This window comes from Bos indicus, chromosome 6 (genome assembly GCF_029378745.1).
Source record: "Bos indicus isolate NIAB-ARS_2022 breed Sahiwal x Tharparkar chromosome 6, NIAB-ARS_B.indTharparkar_mat_pri_1.0, whole genome shotgun sequence".
NCBI classification, from domain to species: domain Eukaryota; kingdom Metazoa; phylum Chordata; class Mammalia; order Artiodactyla; family Bovidae; genus Bos; species Bos indicus.
The window spans coordinates 32129108-32154858 of record NC_091765.1 but is presented as its reverse complement, the minus strand read 5'-3'; the positions used below and the strand labels follow the sequence as shown (position 1 = coordinate 32154858).

Below are 25751 nucleotides of genomic sequence, written 5' to 3'. Positions count from 1 at the left end.
ACAGGAACACAGAGTAAACTTTCAGCTCACTGAAAGGATGCTGTTAAATAAAATAGAATAAGGAGTTTTTGCAAATTATAAAGGGCTTTGTATGAATAAAGTAAATACAGAATGTCTTCCCCACTGAGTATCTTTTAGCCTTTTCCGTTGGCACACACTGCTTACATCAGAGATCATTTTTATAAAAAGTACAGTTCTTCTTTGTAAGCAAAGTGAATCCCTCCCAGTGGAGGGCCTGTGTTCCATTTATATTTTACTGTTGTTTCTAGAACTTTTATATCCCACCCCCTTACAAGTGGATTAAATAGTTCCTCACATGAATATGAATAAATAAGAGCAGATTGTTTTGCTTTTCATAAAGAAACACAACTGTTTTAAAATCCACCAACTTGTCAAATTTCTTGTGGAAGATTTTTTTGCAAAAACAATGCATAATATTAAAAATACAGTATTACAACACGAGAGCCCTGTGAAATAGGTTGTACCGTTAGCACCTGCCAGTCAGAGTTAGAAAGGAAAATGAGTAGATTAGTCAGGGACAAGTAATGAGGTAAAGATCTAGTATTCAGTATATCTATTACTTATGGAAAAAATAATGTGTTGTTTATCAAATGATACTAATGTTGAATTATAGAAAAATACATTTTATCTCAGGAGCAAAGTAGCATTTTTGACAAGAATTCTAGTCTCGAATTCAGCAAGATAGGCTCAATCCTGGCTTTGAAATTGGTTCATAGCTGTGTTACTATGGATATATAATAAAATATCCTGTGCCTCAGGGGTTATTTATTAGTTTGTACTGTATGTACAACAACATTTACTTTACCAGTTCTTAATGAAAATTAAGTGAAATATTATTGAATGCTCTGAACATGATGCCTGACAAATGACAGTAAATGGTATTGCAATAATGATCAGAGTACATTAAAAGTTCACAGATCACTTACTCACATATTATTTTGTTGAACAATAAATAGTGTTATGAAGTATTGAGGAAATGGGGTCTTGCCTTTCCTTATACAGAGAAATAAAAATGATTCTTAGTTTCAAGTTGTTTCTCCTACAACACCCTTCACTGATGAATTTTAGCTTTCTTGATGGTTCTTTTTGTTCAGTTTAAAGGCACTGGAAACATTTTACAAACCTATTTTTTGCCTGCCAGACTTTGATTCTACATGATTTGTCGGTGTATTTCTTATGTCAGATTAAGATGTGTTCTTCAGAGATCCCCACAGATAACATGTGTATGTCAGATCTGCTTTTCAATGAAGTTTTTAAGTCAGTCTAGAATGACTAAACATCAGGATGGATTAAGGGAAAGGCAGACAACAAACCAACCACATACCTAGAAATACCTTTTCTAGGTATTTTTATCTCTTTTTTCCCAAAGAATCTAAGGTTGAAATAAATCAAATGGTTTGTCAAATATTATGCAACTATTAAGTGGTAATAATGGGATTTAAAATTTAGTCTTTTCCAGTCTAAAGCTTTGGTTGTTGTTGCTTTTTTTTTAAATAATTTTCCTTATAGATTATATTTTTGAAATTTATGCTCCTAAATTTCAACCTTATAGGAGCCAGTAAGTTTTATGTTACTTTTTGTCTTTAGCTTAATATTTTCTGGATTACTATTTTTTGAAATAGAGAATCCTCCTAATTTCTTATTATTGTTTCACACCCACCTTCTGATGGGGAGTAGGCCACTCAGCTTTTTTGATATGAAACAAACTGGAGCTGTTTTACTTGTTTGTGTCAATACTGATGACTAGGGGGGAAAAGTGATTTCTTGCCTCTTTAGAGACATGGATTAATCAAACAAATTAACACTTACAATTGATAAATGGAATGCCCATTCTTTTCTATTCTTTGGTAAGATTGCAGAAAGGACCCCTGAATTAACATTTTCCCCATATTCAACTTAACTTCTAATGTTATCCTTGTATCCTGAAAATGTGAACCCAGGTAGAGAGAGCTTCCCATGACACCAATGACCATCTGTCCACTGCTTGCTTGTCAGTTTGTGCTATGGAAGAAACTGCTTTTTCATATTATAAAAAGGAAGTTTAAGTAGTATGTATTTCATTTATAGAAAGAGCAATAGCTTATATTTTACTATATCTTTCATAAAATTGTAACTCATTCTGTTAAACTTCTCATTAAGTTTTATTTCATAAAATATTAGGGCCAATGATGTCTTTCAACAATTGTTTCATAATTTGAGTCCCTATTTTACAAAAAAAAAATCCACACAAAAAACAATCTGACTGATAACTCAATAAATATTAGAAGTATAAAACACAGTATAGAAAACCTCAGTATTTTCTCATTCACATGTTAGTTTCCCACTGTAAATTGTTATAACTGTAGCTTCACTTTTACCATCACTGAAACCCTTATCTCTTTTCTGCTCACAGTCCTCCTTACTAGTCCTTGAGCAGAGATGTAACTTTAGGCAGAGCAGGTCAATACCACTTGGTCTTTGAAAAATCTCATGGTCACAGCCTGCACTGTTTACATTGGTTATTATGTTTTTTCCCTAAACTAGGTTAAAAAAAATCAGAAATCAAGTATATTTTCTGTACTTTCATCCCTAAGAGATACCATCCATATATGTATCTGTGCTCAGCCCTCTTAATTCTACATGATTCCATCCAGCCACCTCATTCTCTCTGAAATATGCCTCAGGAAACTTGAGTCTCACTACCTTTATTTGTTTTATAGGTCTGTTTATAATAAATGAATCAAAATTTATCTTAATTTCCATAAAATGAGAAACATGAATTCCTCAAGTTTCCTAGGAAAATAATAAACTCTAAAAGGAGCAACAACAACAACAAAATCCAACAACTTGCAAATGCCCATTTTGTTTGAACATGGACATTATGAATCCGATTAGTTTGCTTTGTGTAGCTACTATTTTGTTGCTAATTTTAAAATGGGTTGCAAACATTTACTTAATCTTATTGCACCAACAGTTTCTCAAAGAAACTATAAATCAAAGTTGGCATTGTGCATCGTGATACAAATTGATGCTCAAGCTTGAAAACAGTAAATTTGTTTCATTTGCATCAAATATGCTATAATAATGAGAGGCTATGCTAGTTCATATGGTGTAATCAATCATACGCTAGTAGTTGGAAATGGTATTTATCTTTTCCCTGCAATCAGGTGATCCAGCAGAGAACAGCCTTTCCTTATAAGTATTGTCATCCCTTCAGGGTCCCGAAGCAGATGGCCTAGCACTTTATTTAAGTTTTACAAGTTAGAAGCTCAGATAAGAAGATATACATACATAAATACATATTAGAAGTATAGAACACGGTATAGAAAACCTCAGTTCTTTTCTCATTCACATGTTAGTTTCCTACTGTAAATTGTTATAAATGTCACTTCACTTTGTTACTGAAACCCTTGGCTGTTTTTTACCCACAGCCCTCCTTACTAGTCCTTGAGAAGAGATGTAACTTTAGGCAGAGCAGGTCAATACCACTTAATGTTTCAATACCACTTAACACACACACACACACACACACACACACAGTTTAGAGCAGCAAGAAGCATAATGCTATATGTAGTCTTCCATTCCCTGATGATACTAAACCTGACCCTTGGTGTCCTGACTTCTTATTTAAATACTAGTTTTTTAGTTTAAGCCATTATTCTCTGCTAATCACTGCTTACTTCTGCAGTGAAGTTGTTGTTGTTATGGTTGAGATTTGAATATGTGTAATGAATATTTTTCATTTTTCTAATTTGGTGATTAATTGAACTGCTCGCTACTAATCTGTCAAGCAGAAAGTTGACATTCTGTTCCTTTTTCCACTTTATAGTCTGCAGTTGGTTTTTTCCATGTTTCATGGTATTTGTATAATAATTTCACATTACTGTTAAACTTTATGGAAGCATCAAAGGGTCTTTTTTGTTAAAGTATGGAGAGCATAAACATACCAGTAACACAACAATAATATAATCTTTTCAAATTACACTACATAGCACACTGCTTAGTATCATTACTAAAATCTGCTTTATTTATAATAGATAAAGTTATTAAAGCACCCCAGTGTCTCTACTTAAAGTTTCAGGGATCTATCTTTCAAAGATGGTTTGCTGAAATCTTGCCATTCATTCAATTTTTTATTTGACAGTACATTTAATGAATACCTACTATACGCCAAGAACTTCATTAGATATTAAGAGATAAAAGAATAGGAAAGGAGGAAGGAATCCTATTCTGAAATAGTTTATGTAATACAGATTGGCATCCGATCTAATAGATTTTGAGTCATTCCTTCCCTGGAATTCTATTAACTTAAGCTTAAAGCTGATATCCTAAAAGGATTCAGGAGTGATCCAATTCTCCTAAAAGATTTGTTCTGGAAATTGGCTGTTTCTGGTGGAGTTATAGCCCTACCAGATATTTTAGCTTTTCCCTTCCTTGGCTTTGACTCCATTCAGAATTCACCCTAAGTTAAACTATCACAGTAAAGTGAATAAGAATATTTTCTCGGATATATTGATTTGACTCTTGATAATTTTTGATTATCCATGTAAATAATTTTTGGAGAAAAAAAAAGCTGAATGCTTTGCTCTTAAAGAAGAACACTTGAGAAAAATTAAGTACACTAAAACATATTTTTTTCATTGCAATATTAATTCTTATTTCATAAATATACTCACTGAAGTAAATAATACAAAAATGACAAATAATTTTTAATTTACTTTCTTTAAATTCCTTCAGACTCAGAAAATGTCTGTATAACTTAGTAGCATATTTAGGTAGTACAGGGGACTCAGTTGAGTGTGTGGTAAACTAGTTCTTCATATGATTATTTTTTAAATCAGTTATTTTAACATTTTTAAAAGTCTGCACATTTGAACAGCATAGATTCCAATAGATTATGCAACAGCTTCATATTTTAATAAAGCAGTTTACCTAACAATTTTCTTTTAAAAATATTTCTTAAAAGATTAAATATTTACTTGGCTTCCACTGTTTACATGACATTGTATTTACCACTTTTGAAATGCATCTTCTGGAACGTAGAAGTTCTGTAAATATAAAATAGCTACTTAATCAAGTTTTCATATCACTATCAAACTATTTTTGAGATCAGGTGTCAAAACTAAAACTGCAAGTGAATTTTTTGAGACAGATTGTCTGTTAGCTTCATTCAGAATGGCAGATTCTTTCCTACCAGAAAATTACTTTCTTTTCTCTTCCTCAAATAATAATAGGCAAAATATATTCAATTCAAACTGACATTTTCTCAGATATAGTTTAGTCATTTAGACATCTGAGGACTTCAGCTTTTAGAACTTGTAAAAGGTAACCATCCTTTTTTATGGATTTAAAAATAGTCCTCTCAAAGACTTTGGCTCATGATAGATGACTGTACCATTCCTTATAGAATCAGTAGGCTATTAAATTCTAGAATAATATATCTTTATTGTTTTAATTCCTATCACTCATGAATATTAATCTAAATAATTCCTGTAAGGAAAAATGGATTCCTTATATGATTACTTCAGAGAGTGTCTTTTGATGACATTTATAAAATCTCATTATGAGTAAAGGGTATGTTGATGAAGAACTTGGAATCTCCCTACTTCTTTATTTGTAAGTGCGAATTAACATCTGAATCAGAATGTAGTTTTTAGCAGAAAATGAAATAATGTGTTAAGTACTTAGTATTTTTCCCAAAATGTAGTAGGATCTTAATAAATGTACGCTTTTGTTCTAATATGCTGATTTGTAGTTCAGCACTAGTGGAGCATGTAGAAATAGTAGTATTTGACAAAATACTGATAAATCTCATATTGCTAAAGAAAAAAGACCACATATATAACACAACTTAGTCCATATTATGAGAGTGGTAGAATTTTTCACTGCTTTTTAAAAATCAAGATGCCTATCTGCATAATATGAAACAATTTTAAACATGTAATAACATTGAATAACAATAAAAATTTATTTTAAACATTTCGTGTTTAAAATTCAGACCTAACATGAAGTTGATAGACACTGTAGACACTGTTTAATTTTACTTTGTGAGTAGAGGGCAGAGAATTAAAAACTGCCCTGCTTTTGCCAGACAGAAGTTTTGGTGGCCAGTGAAATGATACACACTAAAGGAAAAAGATGGCATTTTAAACTGAGAAAAATCATCTTTATGGTACATTAATTGACTGGAAATCCAGGATATTATACTAGATATGGCTGATGGCAGGTGTTATTTTATTTTCAGAAAAATCTTTATTTCATAAAGATCATAAATAAAGGATGGATTTTAAAGCTAATATGTTCTATGACAAAGAAAATTTGCACTTGTAAATCATCTTTTTCTCTTTCATTATTCTGTGATAATTCTTTGAAACAAACCTGACAAATACTCGTTGCAGTCCAATATATATCCTATATCAAATCTTTTATTTCTGTTGCTGTAAGAATCTGTCAGAGAAGGCAATGGCACCCCATTCCAGTACTCTTGCCTCGAAAATCCCATGAACAGAGGAGCCTCGTGGGCTGCAGTCCATGGGGTAGCGAAGAGTGGAACACAGCTGAGCAACTTCACTTTCACTTTTCACTTTCATGCACTGGAGAAGGAAATGGCAACTCACTCCAATGTTCTTGCCTGGAGAATCCCAAGAACGGGGGAGCCTGGTGGGCTGCCGTCTATGGGGTAACACAGTCGGACACGACTAAAGCGACTTAGCAGCAGCAGCAAGAATCTCTTGAAAGCAATAATATGTTAATTACATAGACTTCATCGGTTTAAAAGATTTCAGATGGATACCATGAATTACAAACTACCTAACTAAAGGCTGCATTAAAAGTAAAATTTATTTTGATCACATCTATTCTAATTCCAATTAGAATAATGTTCAATTAGAACAGATGTATGTTAAAAATATTATTTTATTATTTTATTTTTTTATTTTCATATCCATAGTTGAGTCAAATCTTAAAGTTTAAGTCTAGAGTTGGATGGTGACTGGGAAAAGGAAGAAGAAAATGCTTTCCTTTGCGTTCTCAAAGTCTTATATGCAAACTAGTAGTAATTTGGATAAACATCACTGGAGTTCATTTTGTATTAATCAATAGAAGTTTTTATCTTTATGTTAAGAACACAGTTATATACTAATATATCAGGTCAGCAGTTAATGAACATTTTATCTATTTCTTATCAAAACAAGTCCATGAGTTAACACCAATAGTTCTAAGAAATAATTGGGAAAAGTCTTAAAAAATGATGCCTCCTCTTTCTCTCTCTACTGTCTTAAGAACCCCCTTTTCATTGCTAATATATATATATATAATTCTTACATTACAACTATCTTCCTATGTCATCAAAGTACCTTGAAATCCATTAATGAATAATTAAGTGTAATAACAGCTTCCTTTGTGACCTTTTCCAATGTTTAGACAACACATAGTTTTCTGAAGTATTCAACATATTATAAACTTATTATAAATAAAAAGTATTCAAGTCCATTACTTCATTTGAAATTATTTAGGCATTCATTAATTATATACATAAATACATATAATTTAAAGCACAGACAGCAACTACAAATGAGTTGATTATTTTAATGAACATGTGGTGTTGTTTCCACTTGGATGGGGGCTAAGCATTAAGCAAATGTATTACAGTAACAGAATCTCTTAGCATTTCCTGATAACAACTCATTAATAGTTTTGTGTTTCTGTTGTGTACTATAACATTTCTAATTCTTCCATTTCTTATCTTATAGGAAATAAATGATGTGGATGTACAGGAACTTGTAAGAAGGTCAATTGGAAGGTTAACCATCATTCGACAGACATTTCCAGTCCCCCAGAATATAAGTCAGCGATGTTTCCGTGGCAACCATCGAATATCTTCAACATTGTGTGATCCAAAGGATCCATTTGCTCAGAATATGGAGGTATATTCTAAGCACCCAGATATTTCTCTAAGGATTTTTTTCTTTTTTTTGGTCAGTTGTAGAGAGACATTTTCTGGTGGCATTGCATTCAGAATTCTACATGTTTCCATTTTTGGTCCAGCAATTTCATAAGTCTACTTGGGAAGAGTGCTAAGAATCTGTCTTTGATTGTTCTAAATTTCATTACAGCAAAATATCTATTTGGTAAAAATATAATCAGTAAAGGTTATTCTCTTTTCAGCAAGTAGATCAATAGCATTTCTCATGGTAGAATTTGTGATTGATACTCCTTAATGCTAAACTCCAAATTATTAAGCTAATAAATTTGTTTGCCTTTTCCGGCAAACAAGGATATAGAAGCCTATACTTTTTTATAGATTAATTTCTGGTTGGAAGGACTTCACCAGAAAAATATTTAGCAATCCGAAAATGCAGTAGTGTTATATAAAGTTTATCCAACTCAGATGGGAGATAGCTGAAACATTTGCTATTCAGAATACAACAAAGAATTTGAAAGTAAATGAATACAATCTCTGAGCAGCAAAACGAAAAAAAAAAAAAAAGAATACCAAGTCCCTGTAGCTTAGTCCCTGGATCCTATTTCTTTTTCTTAAGGAAACTCCTATCAGAATTTTTTGTGTTATTTCTCTTTGCACTGGCCATCTCAATATGTCAGTTTGAAGGAGGTTTGACAAAGGCAGGCACATCAACTATAATAGGGCATAGGAAGCCCTGTAACGAGGCAAGAAACATAAAAAGAGAAATCAAAGAGATACCCTAATTCAAATACCCTATCAGAGCAGCACCTTCTCTGTAAAACAACTCTACATTATAATACAATTCCAAGTGTATCACCATAGTATATAGCTAGTTTATGAGTTAATATTTAAACAGTAACCCTGAGATACCAATAAAGATTAAAGTCATGGTTAATTTCATAAGTAGGAAAAAAACATAGGATGTATTTTAGAAACCTATTCCTTCAAAATGTTTAATAGAAATAGTATTTTAGTACTTAGAGACGTTCAGTTTGAAAAGGCTGGAAAAATAATTCTAGGAGAACTAGTTTATTCCTAATAATACTAGATAAATAAGGTGACTTGGCTAAACGGCTTCCTTGTTTGAAAGATAACAGTTTCCCTATTTTTAGTCAGCTTTGAATATTTTAGATAAATGGCCATTTATCTAGCCATTTCTTCATACTTATTACCATTGTGATGCTGGGGCTGCTGCTGCTGCTAAGTCACTTCAGTCATGTCCGACTCTGTGTGACCTCATAGACGACAGCCCACCAGGCTTCTTTGTCCACGGAATTCTCTAGGCAAGAATACTGGAGTGGTTTGCCATTTCCTTCTCCACCATTGTAATGAGCAGTATGTATTTACCCAACAGCTGTCTCCGGAATCATTGCCCACAGAATTTTGCTAGTAGATTTTTAAGCTCCTTTAGAATGAGCTCCCTCCAGGCATCATAAAATCACATTAAGTATTTGTCTTTCTTTCTTTTTCCCATCGTACCTACCATGGTGCTTTGCACCTTTGTAAAAATTTGGATCTGAAAGTAATTGATAAGAAAACAGAAGTCAAAGTGAGCCACTCAAGCCTAAACAGGGTTTAAGTTCTCTACTTCCAATGACCTATCTTTTGATATTAATTGGTTCTGAGTATAATTGATGTGGAAATGATAGAATTTTAATTAGAAACATGAAAGAACTTTGATATAGAAAATCATGAGATATTGAAGGCTGTTTCTGTTGAAAGAGGTAGTAGGTAATGTACAGAGAGGAAAGCAGAAAGGTACCGCACAGTATTTCAAAGCATATTCGCCTAACAGCACAATCCTTCTGATTCAGTTGACTTCCTTGAAATCAGGGAACAAATATTTTATTTATCTTGGTATTCCCAGACATATCTAATGAATTAAGGATGTACTGGAAGTAACACTTCTCCTGCCCCATACCTTCATCATACACCCCTCAAAGCTACAGATTAAAGAAAGCTGGAAGATTACTTTTCTTTGTGCATTTATTGTGTATTAGCATCCCTATTATATGTAATAGAATTTGACTAACTGTTTAATATGTAAAAGGAAAACTGACAGAAACTTTTATATGTGAAGATTTATATAATGAAGTGCCTAAATGCTGGGCTCTTGAATTTAAAACATTCTACTAAAAGCGGAGCATTTGATAAAAAGTCTGGCCTTGGTGTATGTTTTATCTCACTGAAGTTAAAGAAAATAACAAGAAAAGTACTTTTAAAATTGAGAGTAAGGGGCTCCCTGGGAGAAACAACCCTCTCTCAACTTGGAGTCCATAGTGCAGATAAAAAGGATCACATGTAGACATATATCTTATCAGCAGGATCCACCTTAAAGAAAAACTCAGAAAAAAAGGTATGAAAATATGATTCTTGTGACCTCTGAAAATAGAAACCCAGCAGTCACAATAATCTGTACAACAGAGGAGAAAAGGGTACATCTAGAGAAGACAGTGAGCATCTAGAGATCTCTGGCCTGTTACATGTTTTAGTGTACACAGAAAGGGAAGTAATATTTTGTTGTTGTTCAGTCGCTCCGTCGTCTAACTCTTTGTGACCCCATGGACCGCAGCACACCAGGCTTCCCTGTCCTTCACCATTTCCCAGTATTTGATCAAACTCATGTCCATTGAGTCAGTGATGCCATCCAACCATCTCATCCTCTTTCATCCCCTCCTCCTGCCTTCAATCTTTCCCAGCATCAGGGTCTTTGGCAATGAGTCGGTTCTATGCATCAGATAGCCAAAGTATTGGAGCTTCAGCTTCAGCAACTGTCTTCTACTGGGGAAGCCTAAGTAATATTTAGAAAGAACAAAAGCCAAGTTTCCTCAATCTTTAAATTAGTGCCAGAAAGACTAAAATTCAGAATTAGCTGAAGTTGCAAAATAAATGTCAAAGATACCTTTCAGCTAGAAACAGTTTTTAGCAATATATGAAACAAAAGGAAGTAAGCCATTTACTGCTTGATGAAATTAATGTTGTCTCCCCAGGTGGCATGGTGGTAAAGAATCCCTCTACCAATGCAGAGATGCAAGAGATGTGAGTTCGATCCATGGGCCAGGAAAATCCCTTGACGTAGGAAATGGCAACTTATTCCAGAATACTTGCCTGGGAAAGCCCATGGACAGAACAGCCTGGTGGGCTACAGTCCAAGGGGTCGCAAAGAGTCGGACACAACGGAGCACACACACAAAACTAATGTTAGTTTGGCTACTAATGGAGAGAAAATAGAAACATTCAAATCCTTTTGCTTCTGTTTCTCCATCTTAAAATTGGAAAGATTAGGATAAAAGTCATTTAAAGAAAAGTAAATCATTAGATCAGAAGGAGCAGGTGTTGGGAGGTGGTTAGAGTATGCCTTACTGTTCTAAAATGAGGCCGGAAAAATAATTTCTCAGAGCAGTTAATAAAGCTGTAGATATGATCACAATGTTGTAATTTAGAAATACTAGAGAAATACTTAGGAAGAGAACAAGGCATTGGTATATTGTCCCAGTTTTCAAAAGGGAGGTAGAAAGATTCTGAAACAAGTGTTTAACACAGTAAAATTAATATTCAGATACATTGCTGTTGTTCAGTTGCTCAGTTCTGTCTGATTCTTTGTGACCCCATGCAGTGCAGCATGTCAGGCTTCCCAGTCCTTCACCATCTCCCGGAAGAATATACTATTAAATACATGGGTTGAGGAACTTTAAACAAGGTAATAGGACTTCCTTAAGAACAGGCATCACCGAAGCCTACTTAATATTTTTTTTTAGATTTAGATATTGTCGTAAATCTTTTTATTCTTTGTTGATTTTAATATAGTGTTTGAAAAATTTTCCTTTTAGGAAAACATTAAAATGTTTATAAATTAATGTCACTCAAACATTTTCACCAAAGACTACTAAGAACAAAAGATAGTAAGCATTTTGGCTTCAGATTTTTTTAAAAGGTCAAAACATAGTCTTATTATTGTCTTTAAAAGTTATACAATATATGGGTTTCTTTAAAATTAAAAATAATATAATTTGAATCAAAATTTCTGGGAGAAATATCAGTAACCTCAGATATGCAGATGACACCACCCTTATGGCAGAAAGGAACTAAAGAGCTTCTTGATGAAGGTGAAGGAGGAGAGTGAAAAGGCTGGCTTAAAACTCAGCATTCAGAAAACTAAGATCATGGCATCTGCTTCCATCACTTCATGGAAAATAGATGGGGAAACAATGGAAACAGTGTGAGACTTTATATTCTTGGGTTCCAAAATCACAGCAGATGGTAACTGCAGCCATGAAATTAAAAGATGCTTGCTCCTTGGAAGAAAAGCTATGACAAACCTAGACATCATATTAAAAAACAGAGACATTACTTTGCCAGCAAAAGTCTCTGCAGTCAAAGCTATGGTTTTTCCAGTAGTCATGTATGGATGTGAGAATTGGACTATGAGAAAAACTGAGTGCTGAAGAATTGATGCTTTTGAACTGTGAGTGCTGGAGAAGACTCTAGAGAGTCTTTGGACTGCAAGGAGATCGAACCAGTCAATCTGAAAGGAAATCAATCCTGAATTGGAAGGACTAATGCTAAAGCTGAGGCTCCAATATTTTGGGCATCTGACGTGAAGATTTGACTCATTAGAAAAGACCCTGATACTGGAAAAGATTGAAGGAGGGAGAAGAGGGGATGACAGAGGATGAGATAATTGGATGGCATCACTGACTCAATGGACATGAGTTTGAGCAAGCTCCGGGAGATGGTGAAGGACAGAGACGCCTGACATGCTGCAGTCCATGGGGTCGCAGAGTCAGACACAACTGAGTGATTGAACAACAACAACAACATCTCAACTAGTAATCAGCTAAACTACTTTGTTTTGTGTTCAATTCTTCAGGCAAAGTTCATAAGCCTAGAACATGGCCCAGATGTATTATGTAGCTTTGAGGACCTTTAATATTTACAGCTTATCACCAGAGTTTCTCTTACCCTCAGTTTAGTAAGGATGGAACTAGTGGAATAGTAAAACCACACTGATAGGTATTCTACTCTTGAAGTGCAAGGAATTCTCTATAGTTATCCAAAGAGTCTGTCTTTGGACCTAGGGCTTCCCTTGTGGCTCAGCTGGTAAAGAATCCACCTGCAATGCGGGAGACCTGGCTTTGATCCCTGGATTGGGAAGATCCCCTGGAGAAGGGAAATGTTACCCAGTCCAGTATTCTGTCCTGGAGAATTCTATGGACTGTATAGTCCTTGGGGGTCCCAAACAGTCGGAGATGACTGAGCAACTTTGACTTCACTCAGACCTAGTATTTTCAAAATTTTTAAACTACACAAATTAAAATGAATAAAATACGTCTATCAGATATGTTAATGAGATAAAGCTAGAAGAGAAAGCTTATATTTTCTTACATCAATATTCAAATTGTTAACAGTCACTGAATAATATGCCTAAAATTTAAAATATGATAGATAGAAAGTGTAGATTCAAAGTCAGTTACATGAAGTCCAGATGGATGAGACATGATTTGACAGTTTAAGGCTATTAAAATGAAGGCAAACTTGTTTTGAACATAGCAGAAGTAATATTTGCTCCAAACCATTCTAATGTTATCTCAGTCTCTGTGTCAGAAGCATTTTGTTAAGATCAAGAAAGATAACATTTTATCCACATCTCTCCTAGTCAGTTCACATCTGCAAATAAAGTTAGTTCTGAGTATTAAACTTTCAACAGAAACACTGAAAAATAAGAGAAAAACAGAGGAAGAATGCTGAGATGAAGAGCTGCCTAGAAATCATACCAGGCAATCAACTACTAAAGGAAGGAGAATGTTTCAGAGCACGTCAAAGAAGGTGTCAGATATTGGAAAGTTGGCATGTAGAGGAGGTTAGTGTTGGTGGTTCAGTAAAGTCGAAAACAAATGTTGTTAGAGCAGATAGAAACGATTGGTCAAATGGTGGGATGCTGACATTTAAGATGTTAGAGGAGTTGTTCATTTGTGTCTAATAAATAGTCACTTGTTCTTGTCATACCAGAGTAGAAGCAAAGTTCATCTGAATAAAAAGTGACCAAGAGGTCAGTAGGTAATGGCAGAGAGGGGCTGTAATGTGTGCCATGGTAAAGAGCACAGACCTCAAAGGAGAATAGGAATTTGCTAAGAAAGAAGTAAAAGAAGGGATAATGGAAAGCTCAGAGAATGTCATCTCCCCCTTTTGATTCTGCAGTTTGGGATGTGAGCAAACAAAGAGAGGCAGTCATTTGTCAAAAACACTTGTCACGTATTGACTACAAATCACTGACCTTTCAGTCCAGCATGGATGCTAAAGTGCATGCCTCTAGATACGCAAAGGAGACTGTGCCGTAAGAAGTGTCACCAGTTGTCAGCTCGCTCACATCTTGACTTCTGTTAAACCTAACTGATGTTGAACTAGACTTTCTTTTCTTTGACTTTCTTTCTTTGACAACTATTTATCAAAAACCAAATATGTGCTAGACTCTGGGCTAAGTCAAGAGGAAATAAAAAATAAGGGAAACAAAAAGTGCAAAAGGCAAAAATATTGCAATAAGAGCCCCTATCCAGAAGGAACTTATATTCTGTGTGAAAAGCAATTTAAAAGAAGTCTTGGCATTCTGATATGCTTCAATAGAGATATGCACTGAGTGTTCCGAGAGATAAAACAAGAACTGCCCACCTAGCCTGGGAGTGGGGAGAATCCTGAGAAGCTGTCAGGGTAGGATTCACCCAGCCTGTGACCCATGGATTGAGTACGAGAGAACGTTAACTAGTTAGAGACAGATAAAGAGACTTCAGAGGATGTTCCCACAACTATCTCATGTACACGCTTGAAGCAATCAGTCAGAGGGTGAAACAAAATAAAGTTAGATTGCTTAGAGCAAGAGAGTTTGAGGCAGTGGAGTCATGAGAGGTTTTAGAAAAGGTCAAATTATTGTAGATTATTGAGAAATATCCAAAGATTTGCCCCAGACTTTTGGATACGACTCATTCATCCTTCACGTTTCTTCTAGATTTCCCTTTTGGGTATTCAGTCTGATTCAGATGAAGTTCATTCCATCAGCTACTTTTAACTTCAAGCATTACTCTTCATTCATTGCCAGTTACAGGCGTTTCTCTAGGAATTATCTGATGGGGTGGGGGCCAAGATGAGAATGGCCTGTCCAAATATTTCCTTATAAAGAACAAACTGATATTTCATGTGGTGCATAAGAGTGTTGAAAGTCTCTTTAAAGGAAAGTCTACAAAAACAAGTGGTTAAAGATTTACCTAGTTAGAAAATTCAAAGGCACTGTTAGGAAGTGCTTATTAACAGTTGTTCAAATTCTCATCATCCTAATAGTTGAAGTTTAGTAGCATGCTGTGATGTGGGCAGAAAATTTCATAAGATTCCTTCATGATTAATTATAAGCAAAGGGCAATCAAAGTACTGTCCCCTTTATTTCAAGAAAAAATGTGATAACAAGATTCCTAAATATCTGAGAAGACTTACATGCTTAAAATGGATTTATTCTTTATAGCTATGTTGAGTTCTCATTTTTTATTTTATATTGATTTTTTTTTTCTTCATAGAGGAAATGATATAGCATTAAACCACTGTTGTTGACCTTGGATATCTCATGGTATCTGTATTTTTAAAATGTTATTTCTAAATTATTTAAAAAACATTGGTAATTAACAGTGAGGACAGTGATTCTGGCAAACTGTAAGAGTGCAATACAGTGTATCAAATATTTGTGTGATTTATTTTAAAATCTATGTAGAGGGAAGTTAATATGATTACCTTAGAAGAAGAAATCATTAATATAAACACACATTCACAAACAGCAGTTTATGGTATTTGTCTTGTTAATTGCAATGCACCTGTATATAATTTTGTATAGACCCTTGACCATTGTAATGTTTATGAATGGTGCTGTTTCCTCTCACTTTTTCATTACTGAATCGCCATAGACACAAACATATAGGCAAATGGTGACATCCGGCACCTATGACACTCATCTTCCATGTAAAATCAAGTGGATATTTCTCCATCTGAAAAACCAGAATGCAAAAATATGACATCTTCAGAAAATGTATTATTCATTTTCCCTTCCAATCTTAAGCCCTTAGATCCTTACTTCCTCAGAAAGAAATAAGGACCAGTGATTTTCTAAGGTCTGACACTAACAGCCTTGCCTCTGTCGAAACTCCTCTTTTTTATCATCTCTCTCACACCTAAATAAGCTGAAAAAGCAGTTGAGGCATACAATCAGACAAGACTTCATTCTCAATAGCAAAATTGCCCAGGAAATGAAAAAAAGGAAACCTTCTGCTTAATAAATAACCCTGTAAACCAGCTATCTATGACATGAACAGAAGCAACGGAGCTGATACTTTTCTCCTTATTCTTGATGGTTGGCATCTCTGATTCTGATGATTACTGTCTAATGTCTTTTCAGATTTCAAACCTTTACATATATGACACGGTGCTTCTGCTTGCTAACGCTTTTCATAAGAAGCTGGAGGACCGGAAGTGGCACAGCATGGCTAGTCTGTCGTGTATCAGAAAGAACTCCAAGCCCTGGCAGGGAGGGCGCTCCATGCTGGAGACCATCAAGAAGGTAACTTCGAACTAGCATTTCTTTTTTCAAAATTCATCCGTTAGTTTGTTGTCATTGTTGTTAATTTTATTTTTTTTTATTGAAGTATGGTCGATTTTACAATGTTGTGCCAATCTCTGCTGTACAGCAAAATGACACAGTTATACACATATACACATTTCTTTCTTTAATAAACTTTTCCATTATGGTTTATTACAGGATACCGAATATAGTTTCCTATGCCATACAGCTGTCTATCCATCCTATATATAATAGTTTACATCTGCTAATCCCAGATTCCCAATCCATCCCATTCCCACATCTCTTACCCCCTGGCAACCGTGTGTCTGACTAGCATTTTGGTCTTCCTAATTTTTATGCAAAGAGAAACAATAAATCATTGATAAGATATATTTTAGGATTTTTTTCTTCACTAATATTGCTGCCTATGCAGAGCACAAAATAGTGCAATGGATAAATTAAATATTAAAAAAAAAAAAAAAAATCAAGGGCTTCCCCAGTGCCTCAGTGGTTAAGAATCTGCCTTGCAGTGTAGGGGACACAGGTTGGCTCCATAGTTCAGGAAGATCCCACATGCCATGGGGCAGTTAAGCCTGTGAGCCACAACTACTTTACCTGTGCTTTAGAGCCCTTGAGCCGCAACTACCAATCACACCACAGCTAGAGAGTAGCCCCTGCTCTCTGTAACTATAGGAAAAAACCCACACAGCAACAAGGACCCAGCACAGCCAAAAATAAATAAAATCGAAATAAATATTGAAAAATTTCAAGGTCAGAAAACAACATGTCTATGTGATTTATTTATTCAAAAGGAAATTTTCTGCAGATAAAAAATTAATCATTGAAATATTTTATTTCACCTTCATTGTATCATTAGTGTCAGAGATGCTCAAATTATTCAGTATCTGTCACAAAGTACAGAAAGTCATTTTTTTTCTCTATCATCCCCTGAAAAAAATAAACACTAGATCTAGGTGTTTTTCAGTTAGACGACATGTGGTAAAACATTGGATGTGATCTTTAATTTGCCTTACAATAATAATTTAAGTCATAAACAGTCAATATTTTGGTGCATTTGTGAGCTATGTGGGGGTACTTGATGGCATTCTTCTTCACTGTCAGTGTGGTATTTAGCCTGCCTGTGACCTGCTTTAGCTCAGCTACCCGCTCCATTCCCAGAAGGCAGTTTATGTTGCTTAGCTCCTCTCACAGTTATAAGCATCCAGCAGTTTATTAGCCTCTTTGTCATGTCATCCTTGCTGGCATTTTCCATTTGTCTCACACAGCTTCTCGGATTTAAAATGAAATGATTAATAAAACAAACAAATTTCCCCTGTACCCTTTACACAAAGGAGACAGTCATTTGGAAGTTTATAGTCTTCATTTTATGCATCCTTTTTCTTACTGCAAGCATTTGCCTTTTTTCCTGAAATAGTAAAAGAAATAGCTAGTCAAATGAAATATGAAGTGTTTAGCGATGCCAGAGAAAAATCTAAAAATTAACATTAAAAGGGAACTAGATGTACAAAAACCAGGAAGTGGAGGGAAAAATATGTTTCTCTTAGAGAAAAGCCTGCATTTTCCACTTGATGCTGTATCCTCTTTGCAGAAGAATCACTTTAATGAGAATTTAGGCTCTTATCAACTGAAGTGCTTGAAAATTAAATTCATTGAATACATTGGCAGAGGAGGATTTTTTAAGTGAAAAATGAATAAGTCAAATCTGAACTCAAGGTGTTGCCAAAATCCCCCAGCTCTATTTCTATGGAGAGTTGGCAGGTATGAATCCAAGGGAGGTTGTTGAACATGGTTCCGATCCTGCCAATTTATTAATTCATGCCTTGGCTTGGATGCAGGAACCTGAATATATTCATTCTTCGGAAGCTGTCACACAAAGACAGAATAATAGTTTGGGAGGTTGCTTAGGAGACACTTATTTAGTGAAAGTATCTGTAGGAGGGAAGAAGAGACACTATAATATGCAGGTATTTCTTATGGAGCAATTCAATATGTAAAATGTTTCTGTTAGAAAATTTATAATCAAAACAATGATTTTATATGATAATTATGAAGTTTTGTTTGGGAGAATATTTGTATATTTTTTCCTGTAAACTTTCAAGCCAGTAGCATTTTTTTAAAGGAATATATCTATATTCTATATCTAAAGGCTAAGTTTGAATGATATGTATGATAACAAAAGTTCTGTTTCCTTATTTTTTTTCTCACATTTTGAATTAGGCTTGAAAAAAGAGTCATGTTTTTCCAATCATATTACTTTGCCTCACCTGAGTGTTTTGGTTATCCCATTTAGATGTCCAGGCTGATGACACTTCACAAAACAAGATAATTTACTACTCGCACAGGACCTCGAATAAAGCAGAGTGGGCCCATGCAGGCCCAGGCTGGCTGGAGCAGAATGCTGTGAACGGGTGGGACAGTTGTAGTAGTTTAGAGACAAGCTGAGAATAGTTCCCATTTACTTGGGCTGGAGATTTTATAGGCTTAAATTTTCCAGGGGTTTCAAAGAAGGAGATCCATGATGGGCTTTCTTGATCAGCCTGTCCATATGTAGGGCCTAATAAGAAAGGCAGCTTAAAAAGAAGTCAGCTGCTAAACATCACAGATGAGGTCAGGCTCTTTATTTCAATGGGAATATTCTAGTGAAAAAATTCTTAATTGCATTCAAGTAGCCACTACATGCCTATAATCTGACCATGTGCTGTACACTTTACAAAGCCTATGTACTAATATGAGCAGTGCATTTTCAGTTGCTCAGTCTTGTCCTACTCTTTGCAACCCTATGGATTATAGACTGCCAGGCTCCTCTGTCCATGGGGTTTTTCAGGCAAGAATACTGGAGCAGGTTACGATTTCCTACTCCAGAGGATCTTCTGGACCCAAGGATCAAAAGACAGATTCTTTATTGCTGAGCCATCGGGGATTTCCAGTGCAAGGAGTACAAAGAATTAAAAGAGTGAATGTCTGCCCCTTAATTCATTTGCATTCTCATTATGTGGATGAGATAAAAAGACTTAAAAAAAAACAAAACAAAACAATGCATTTGATATGATGAGCACTATAATGTCCGGTAAGAAGGAGGTGGTGGTTTCCAGGGAACTCTTGTGTTGCAGCTTTATAATTTATTTTGTTGTTGTTGTTCTGTCACTAAGTCATGTCTGACTCTTTGAGACCCTATGGACTGCAGCACACCTGTCCTCCCTGTCCTCACCATCTCCCAGAGCCTGCTCAAACTCATGTCCATTGAGTCAGTGATGCCAACACTTTCTCATCTATTCCATCTTTTCTCTCAACTATCTCATCTTCTGTCATCCCCTTCTCCTGACTTCAATCTTTCCCAGTATCAGGGTCTTTTCTAATGAGTCAGATCTTTGCAGATCTTTGTGGCCAAAGTATTGGAGTTTCAGCTTCAGCATCAGTCCTTCCAATGAATACTCAGGACTGATTTCCTTTAGGATTGACTAGTTGGATCTCTTTCAGTCCAAGGGACTCTCAAGAGTCTTCTCCAACACCACAGTTCAAAAGCATCAGTTCTTCGGCACTCAGCCTTGTTTATGGTCCAACTCTCACATCCATACATGACTACTGGAAAAACCATAGCTTTGACTAGATGGACCTTTGTCAGCAAAGTAATGTCTCTACTTTTTAATATGCTGTCTAGGTTAGTCATATCTTTTCTTCCAAGGAGCAGGCCTCTTTTAATTTCATGGCTGCAGTACCCATCTGCAGCAATTTTGTGAATTGCTAGAGTGGATATCTCTGTATTTATCTTCTTTTTTCAATAATAAGAGATTAATTTTCAAGTGATCATTTCTTTCAGAGAATATCAGCACCCCCAAGCCGTTGTTATTTATATGGATTTTATAGATTATTTTTGAGAAAGTTATAATTTTTAAAATAATGAGCCTTTCATTCATAGACATGGTATCTATCTATATAGTCATCTTCTTATAACCCTCAGTAAAAATTTATAGTATTCTTTGTATGTGTTTTCATTGTTTCATTGCTGAAATTTTACAAGGTTTTGAATATGCTCACCTGTGTGTATGTGTGTGTATGCACACACTATAATGGATTGGATATGTTTCCATTATATTTTTAAACTAGTTATCGTAGATACAATGAACTGACCTGACCGACTTTTGATATATAACTCTGGATTCTTCTTTCTTTGTAGTTTATTCCCTTATTTTTTAAAATACATATTTATATTATCCTCAAAAAATCCTCAGTACTTAATTCTAATTCTTTAAATTTTTTTAAAGCTTTGAAAAACTATTTTCTTGGGACATTTGGGAACGTAATCTACCAGGTACCCTTGGAGTCCTTCAGGCTTTGGAGCAGTAAACTTCCCTTCCTGCAAGTGAGGGAGCCAGGCTTTCTCTGTGTCAGAGACAATGATGCCAGGATTCTACCCATGTAACAGAGCTGTAGATGAGGCTGGCCAGGCCTGGAACTGGCTGGCAGAGCCCTGTTGCACAGGACATAGTATTTTCCAGCTCTCCTCTGATGCACTCTTCAGGGATTCCTCCTGGTTTTGTTCTTGGTTCACCAAACAACATATGTTACTCTCAGCTCTTAGACAGAGGAAACCCCAACAGTGGTGTTACAGGCATACCCATGAGGCAGAGGCCTGACCTGGGGTCTGCACAAAAGTGTCTGTAGGTGGTTTTGCAGTATGGGCCAACAACAGAAAATAGAATGGTCAGTGAGCAGTTTCCAGGACAAAAACATGTGATTTGAGGAACAGATGTAAATATGGAAACCTGCAAAGCAAATTTTAGGGGTTTTATTGACCTGGCTAAAGATGAAAATATTGCCATCAATACTGTTGAACCTCTATACATACACTTACTTGGGAAAACAATTATTATTAGGGAGCCATTTTTAAATGTAAACTGCGAACACTTAAAATCATTTGACAAAAATCCATACAGACAGCTCACCTGCCTCCCACTATAAGTTATCCTAACGTTTAACATGGCTATCAATGAGATCTTTGACAGTTAACCTGACTCAGTCTTAGAACATCAGATTCAAGTATCCATTCAGTGTGTTGATTATGAGAAACTGAATCTGGAAGACATCGGTCAGCTTTTCACCATCCATGTCATGATGATCAGGATGTCCTAGCTGATTCCAGAGACGTACGGGGCCTCCTTCCAGTGTCCGGTGTGCACCCACACTGTCCTGGTAGAGATGGGCCGGGTCAGACCACTGAGCCTGCAAATGTGCCTGCTGCCCCCCCAGTGTGGTGCTGACCCACAACTGCCTTGTGTTCTCTGACAAGCAGAGGATCAGACTCCGAGAGTCTCCTGAAAATATGCTTGCAGGGCAGATGCCTCATGGTGACATCCTTTTGCTCACAATGATATTGTTGACAAGGTTCATCTTGGGGACAGAGTGAACATTACAGGCATCTATCCAGCTGTTCCTATTGAATCAATCCAGGAATGAGTCATGTGAAGTCTGCTGACAGAACCCTCATTGGTATCATTCATTATCAGAAAACGGAGGCAAAGTGTCTGCATGAAGGAGATAAAGAAGCAGAACAGAAACTTTTTCAGAGAAGCATGTGAAATTGCTTAAAAAACTTTCCAGAAAAACAAGCATTTATAAGAGATTTGCTTCAGCCTCAGGTCCAAGCAATTAAGAACAGAAAGATTTCAAAAAGGAAATCACTCCAGCTTTTCCGGGAAATAGAAAAGGGTTTTAGTCACACAGGAAGAGGCAGATTTCATGCTGAGATCAGCCTCCTGCTGTGTGGCGACCCTGGGGCCAGCAAGTCCCAGCTGCTGCAGTATGGGTACAGCCTGGTTCCCTGGGACCAGTGCACGCCTGGGAAGGGTTTCAGTGATATTGGCCTGACAGTATATGTAGTGAAAGACCCTGAGAGGGGATGGCTGGTACTGCAGACTGGTGCCCTTTTCCTGAGTGACAGTGGCATATGCTGTATTGATACTTAAGAAGATGAATCAAAGTACAAAACCAGTACTGCTCAAAGTCAGGGAACAGCTGACTCTCCTCATCTAAAAGCTTGAGGTTACTTGCCAGCTCAAGGCATGAACATATATCCTGCTGCTGCTGCTGCTAAGTCACTTCAGTCATGTCTGACTCTGTTCGGCCCCATAGATGGCAGCCCACCAGGCTCCGCCGTCCCTGGGATTCTCCAGGCAAGAACACTGGAGTGGGTTGCCATTTCCTTCTCCAATGCATGAAAGTGAAAAGTGAAAGTGAAGTCGCTCAGTCGTGTCCGACCCTCAGCGACCCCATGGACTGCAGCCCACTAGGCTCCTCCGTCCATGGGAGTTTCCAGGCAAGAGTGCTGGAGTGGGGTGCCATTGCCTTCTCCTGGAAGTAGCAAATTCTACTGAGTCTCAGTGTGTATGTTAGTTGTTCAGTCATGTCCAACAGAGAAGCTGGTCAGACTTCTCTGTCCGTAGGATTCTCCAGGCAGGAATACTGAAGTGGGTGGACATTCCCTTCTCCAGCGGATCTTCCCAACCCAGGGATCCAACCCAGATCTCCTGCACTGCAGGCAGATAGTTTACCATCTGAGCCACCAGGGAAGCCCATTGACTCTCAGTGTAATGCTAAAAGTAAATACATTAATAAAACACACATTGAGAAATATCCAGTGACGACACACGTTATTATCAAAGTTCAGTTTTATCTTCCTTGTGTTAGACCTCAGGTTAGAGCCTGTGGCAGGCATCTGGCTCTCTCCCACATGACTCTGTACCACCAGAGCAGGAAGCAAGCAGGAGAGTGCATGGATACAGCCATGCTGAAGGGCCATGCTGTCACAGCCCTGGATGCCGAGGTTAACTCAGGAAGCCAGTCAGGCTGTCACTGAAGCTGCAGGAGTGGAGGGATAGTTTTTGCATATCCTCAATAGCAGAAATCATTACAATGGCTTAGCTGAAGCCCATGCCAAAGTATGATTTTCAAATAAAGTTGAAGTAAAGAAACAGACCTCCATAAAGAGGCTATTAGCAGTATGCTGTTAACCCCTAGACTGGCACTGAGGACATATCTATTGTTACTATAGAAATGAGCGCCATCTGTCCTAAATGGAAAGAAGAGTTAGCTGAAGCACTGAGAAAATTTATTTGATCTAAGAATAAAACACCAGGCCAAAGATACTCATAACTTTTGGAAGATGTTGGGGGACAATCTGACACAGCAATTACCAAAGATATTATATTTGACAAAGCATGGTGTGCCTTGGCTGATGATGATTTTTTGATGGTGATTGAAAAAGCTACTTGCTTGCTCTGGAGCTCTGGTGAGCAGTGCAGTGTGTTCAGCTCCGCTGCGCTTGGTCACTGCCCTTGCTGCCATATATTGTGGTAGAGGGGCCAACAGAAAGACATTCTTAGTCTCTGTTTGGTTTCATAAAATTTTTCTAGCCTGGGTTCAGTTTTTCTTAGTAAAATGTGTTTTCTTTTTTGTTGTTTTTTTCCCACATTTTGTAATAAGTAAAAACATGGTTCCAATTTACAATATATACAGTCAAGATAATTTTCTTGAAGTGTCTTTTGTTAGCAACAGGACTTTGAATCTATATAGAGAGCAGGATATCAATCTTTTGAATATGGCATTCTGGGTCATAGCTTTTGTGTTTAACTTCCTAATAGCAATCATCTATGTGCTTGGGGTTTTATAATATGAGATAAGGCTTAGACAGAGTCATTTTCCCTGTTAAAGCATTCACTGTAATTCCTCAGAGGCTTGTTCTCATGGCTACTATAAAATCAGAATTAAATGATAGGAAATGATTACGTTCTAGGTTAATTTCTGCCATTTTATCCTAAGATATAAAGCTTTTCCCCAAATAAATGATAGAATTTTAAAAATAACAATAAAAGAAAACTTTTATTGGCTAATTACTTTAGTTTCCAGTTCCAAACTTGTATAATTTTGGTGATAAACACCATCTTGGTTTAATAAAAGTGCTACAGTGTTCTGCTGTTAAATATATCAAGGGCATAATTTGAAAAGAGATTTTTTTAGATTGTGTAAAGACTATATCCTCTCTTTATACTTAAAACATTTATTAGTAACTCATGCAATTCTACAATAGCAAGATAAAATAAACTTAATCTTATAGACACGACTGAAGTGACTTAGCAGCAGCAGCAGCAACCTATTTTCTGCAATTTTAAGATAGAGAAAACTGAGTCTCAGAAAAAATAAAAGAATTATTAAGGGCTGGTTACACAGCAAATCAGTTTTAAATATCAAGATTTCTGGTTTCCTGTGTTATATTCTAGGTACCATACAATTTATCTGTTTTGTCGTTCTTGGAAGTAGTGTCTGTTTACCTCAAATCAAAATTATTGAATCTCCCCAACTGGCACAGTGGTAAAGAATTCCCCTGCCAATGCAGGGGGACAGGAGATGCAAGTCTGATCATTGGGTTGGGAAGATTCCTTAAGGTAGGAATTGGCAACCCACTCCAGTATGCTTGCCTGCAAAAGTCCATGGACAGAGGAGCTCGGAGGGCTATCATACAGGGAGTTGCAAAGAGTCGGACACGACTGAGCACAAGCTCAGCAAAGAAAATACACACACACATACCAAGAATCAGGGGTAGAGGCACCGTGTGTTGATATTATATAAACAATACTTTATTTTTAATATGGCCTTTTCAAATACCCTGAAGTTGGTGTGTACATTGATGAGTCTGTAAAAGACTATTCCAAAACCCTTGACTGCATTTTTTAACAACTCTTTGGGTGAAAAGTTTATTTTCACATGTATGCATTCTTTATTATTAGATGCTACATTTAAATGTATATTTTGGTAAGGAGTATTCAGACTGTGTAATTTAAGTTTGTTGATGTTACTTACCCTACAGCAAGCTTTCAAACATTTTAAACAAAATAAGTAAAGCGAATACAAGCAGGACTGCGCTGGAAGAGAATGGGAGAGAATCTCCAGATGGACTCCCACCACGATCAGTTCTCAGAACCACAGTCTGAAAATCAGTTCCCTGGAATATTTAGAAGTCAGTTTAATCTGTTATCCATACAGCTGTAGTGTCTTTCTTACAGGTTGTGGGATAGCATTACACCCCTGCAACGTGGGTGTGTTATTTTTATTTACAGCCTTGCTCTATGATTAAATGGCATTTTCTATTTTTTCTTACTGTTAATTTTGTAACAGTTTCCAAGA

General features: G+C 36.2%; 1 protein-coding gene and 2 pseudogenes across 1 annotated transcript in view; all 3 read left to right on the top strand.

The window, feature by feature from the left end:
- The window catches only part of GRID2 (glutamate ionotropic receptor delta type subunit 2), a 1601543-nt gene that overhangs the window by 974768 nt on the left and 601024 nt on the right, over window positions 1-25751 (top strand). Inside the window, exons 6-7 of the mRNA XM_019962451.2 lie at window positions 7752-7925; window positions 16392-16553. Of these exons, the coding sequence (XP_019818010.1) occupies window positions 7752-7925; window positions 16392-16553 (336 nt within the window). The remainder of the gene's footprint in view (window positions 1-7751; window positions 7926-16391; window positions 16554-25751) is intronic.
- LOC139183561 (DNA replication licensing factor MCM4 pseudogene) lies at window positions 21006-22719 on the top strand (annotated as a pseudogene).
- LOC139183560 (DNA replication licensing factor MCM4 pseudogene) lies at window positions 23088-23927 on the top strand (annotated as a pseudogene).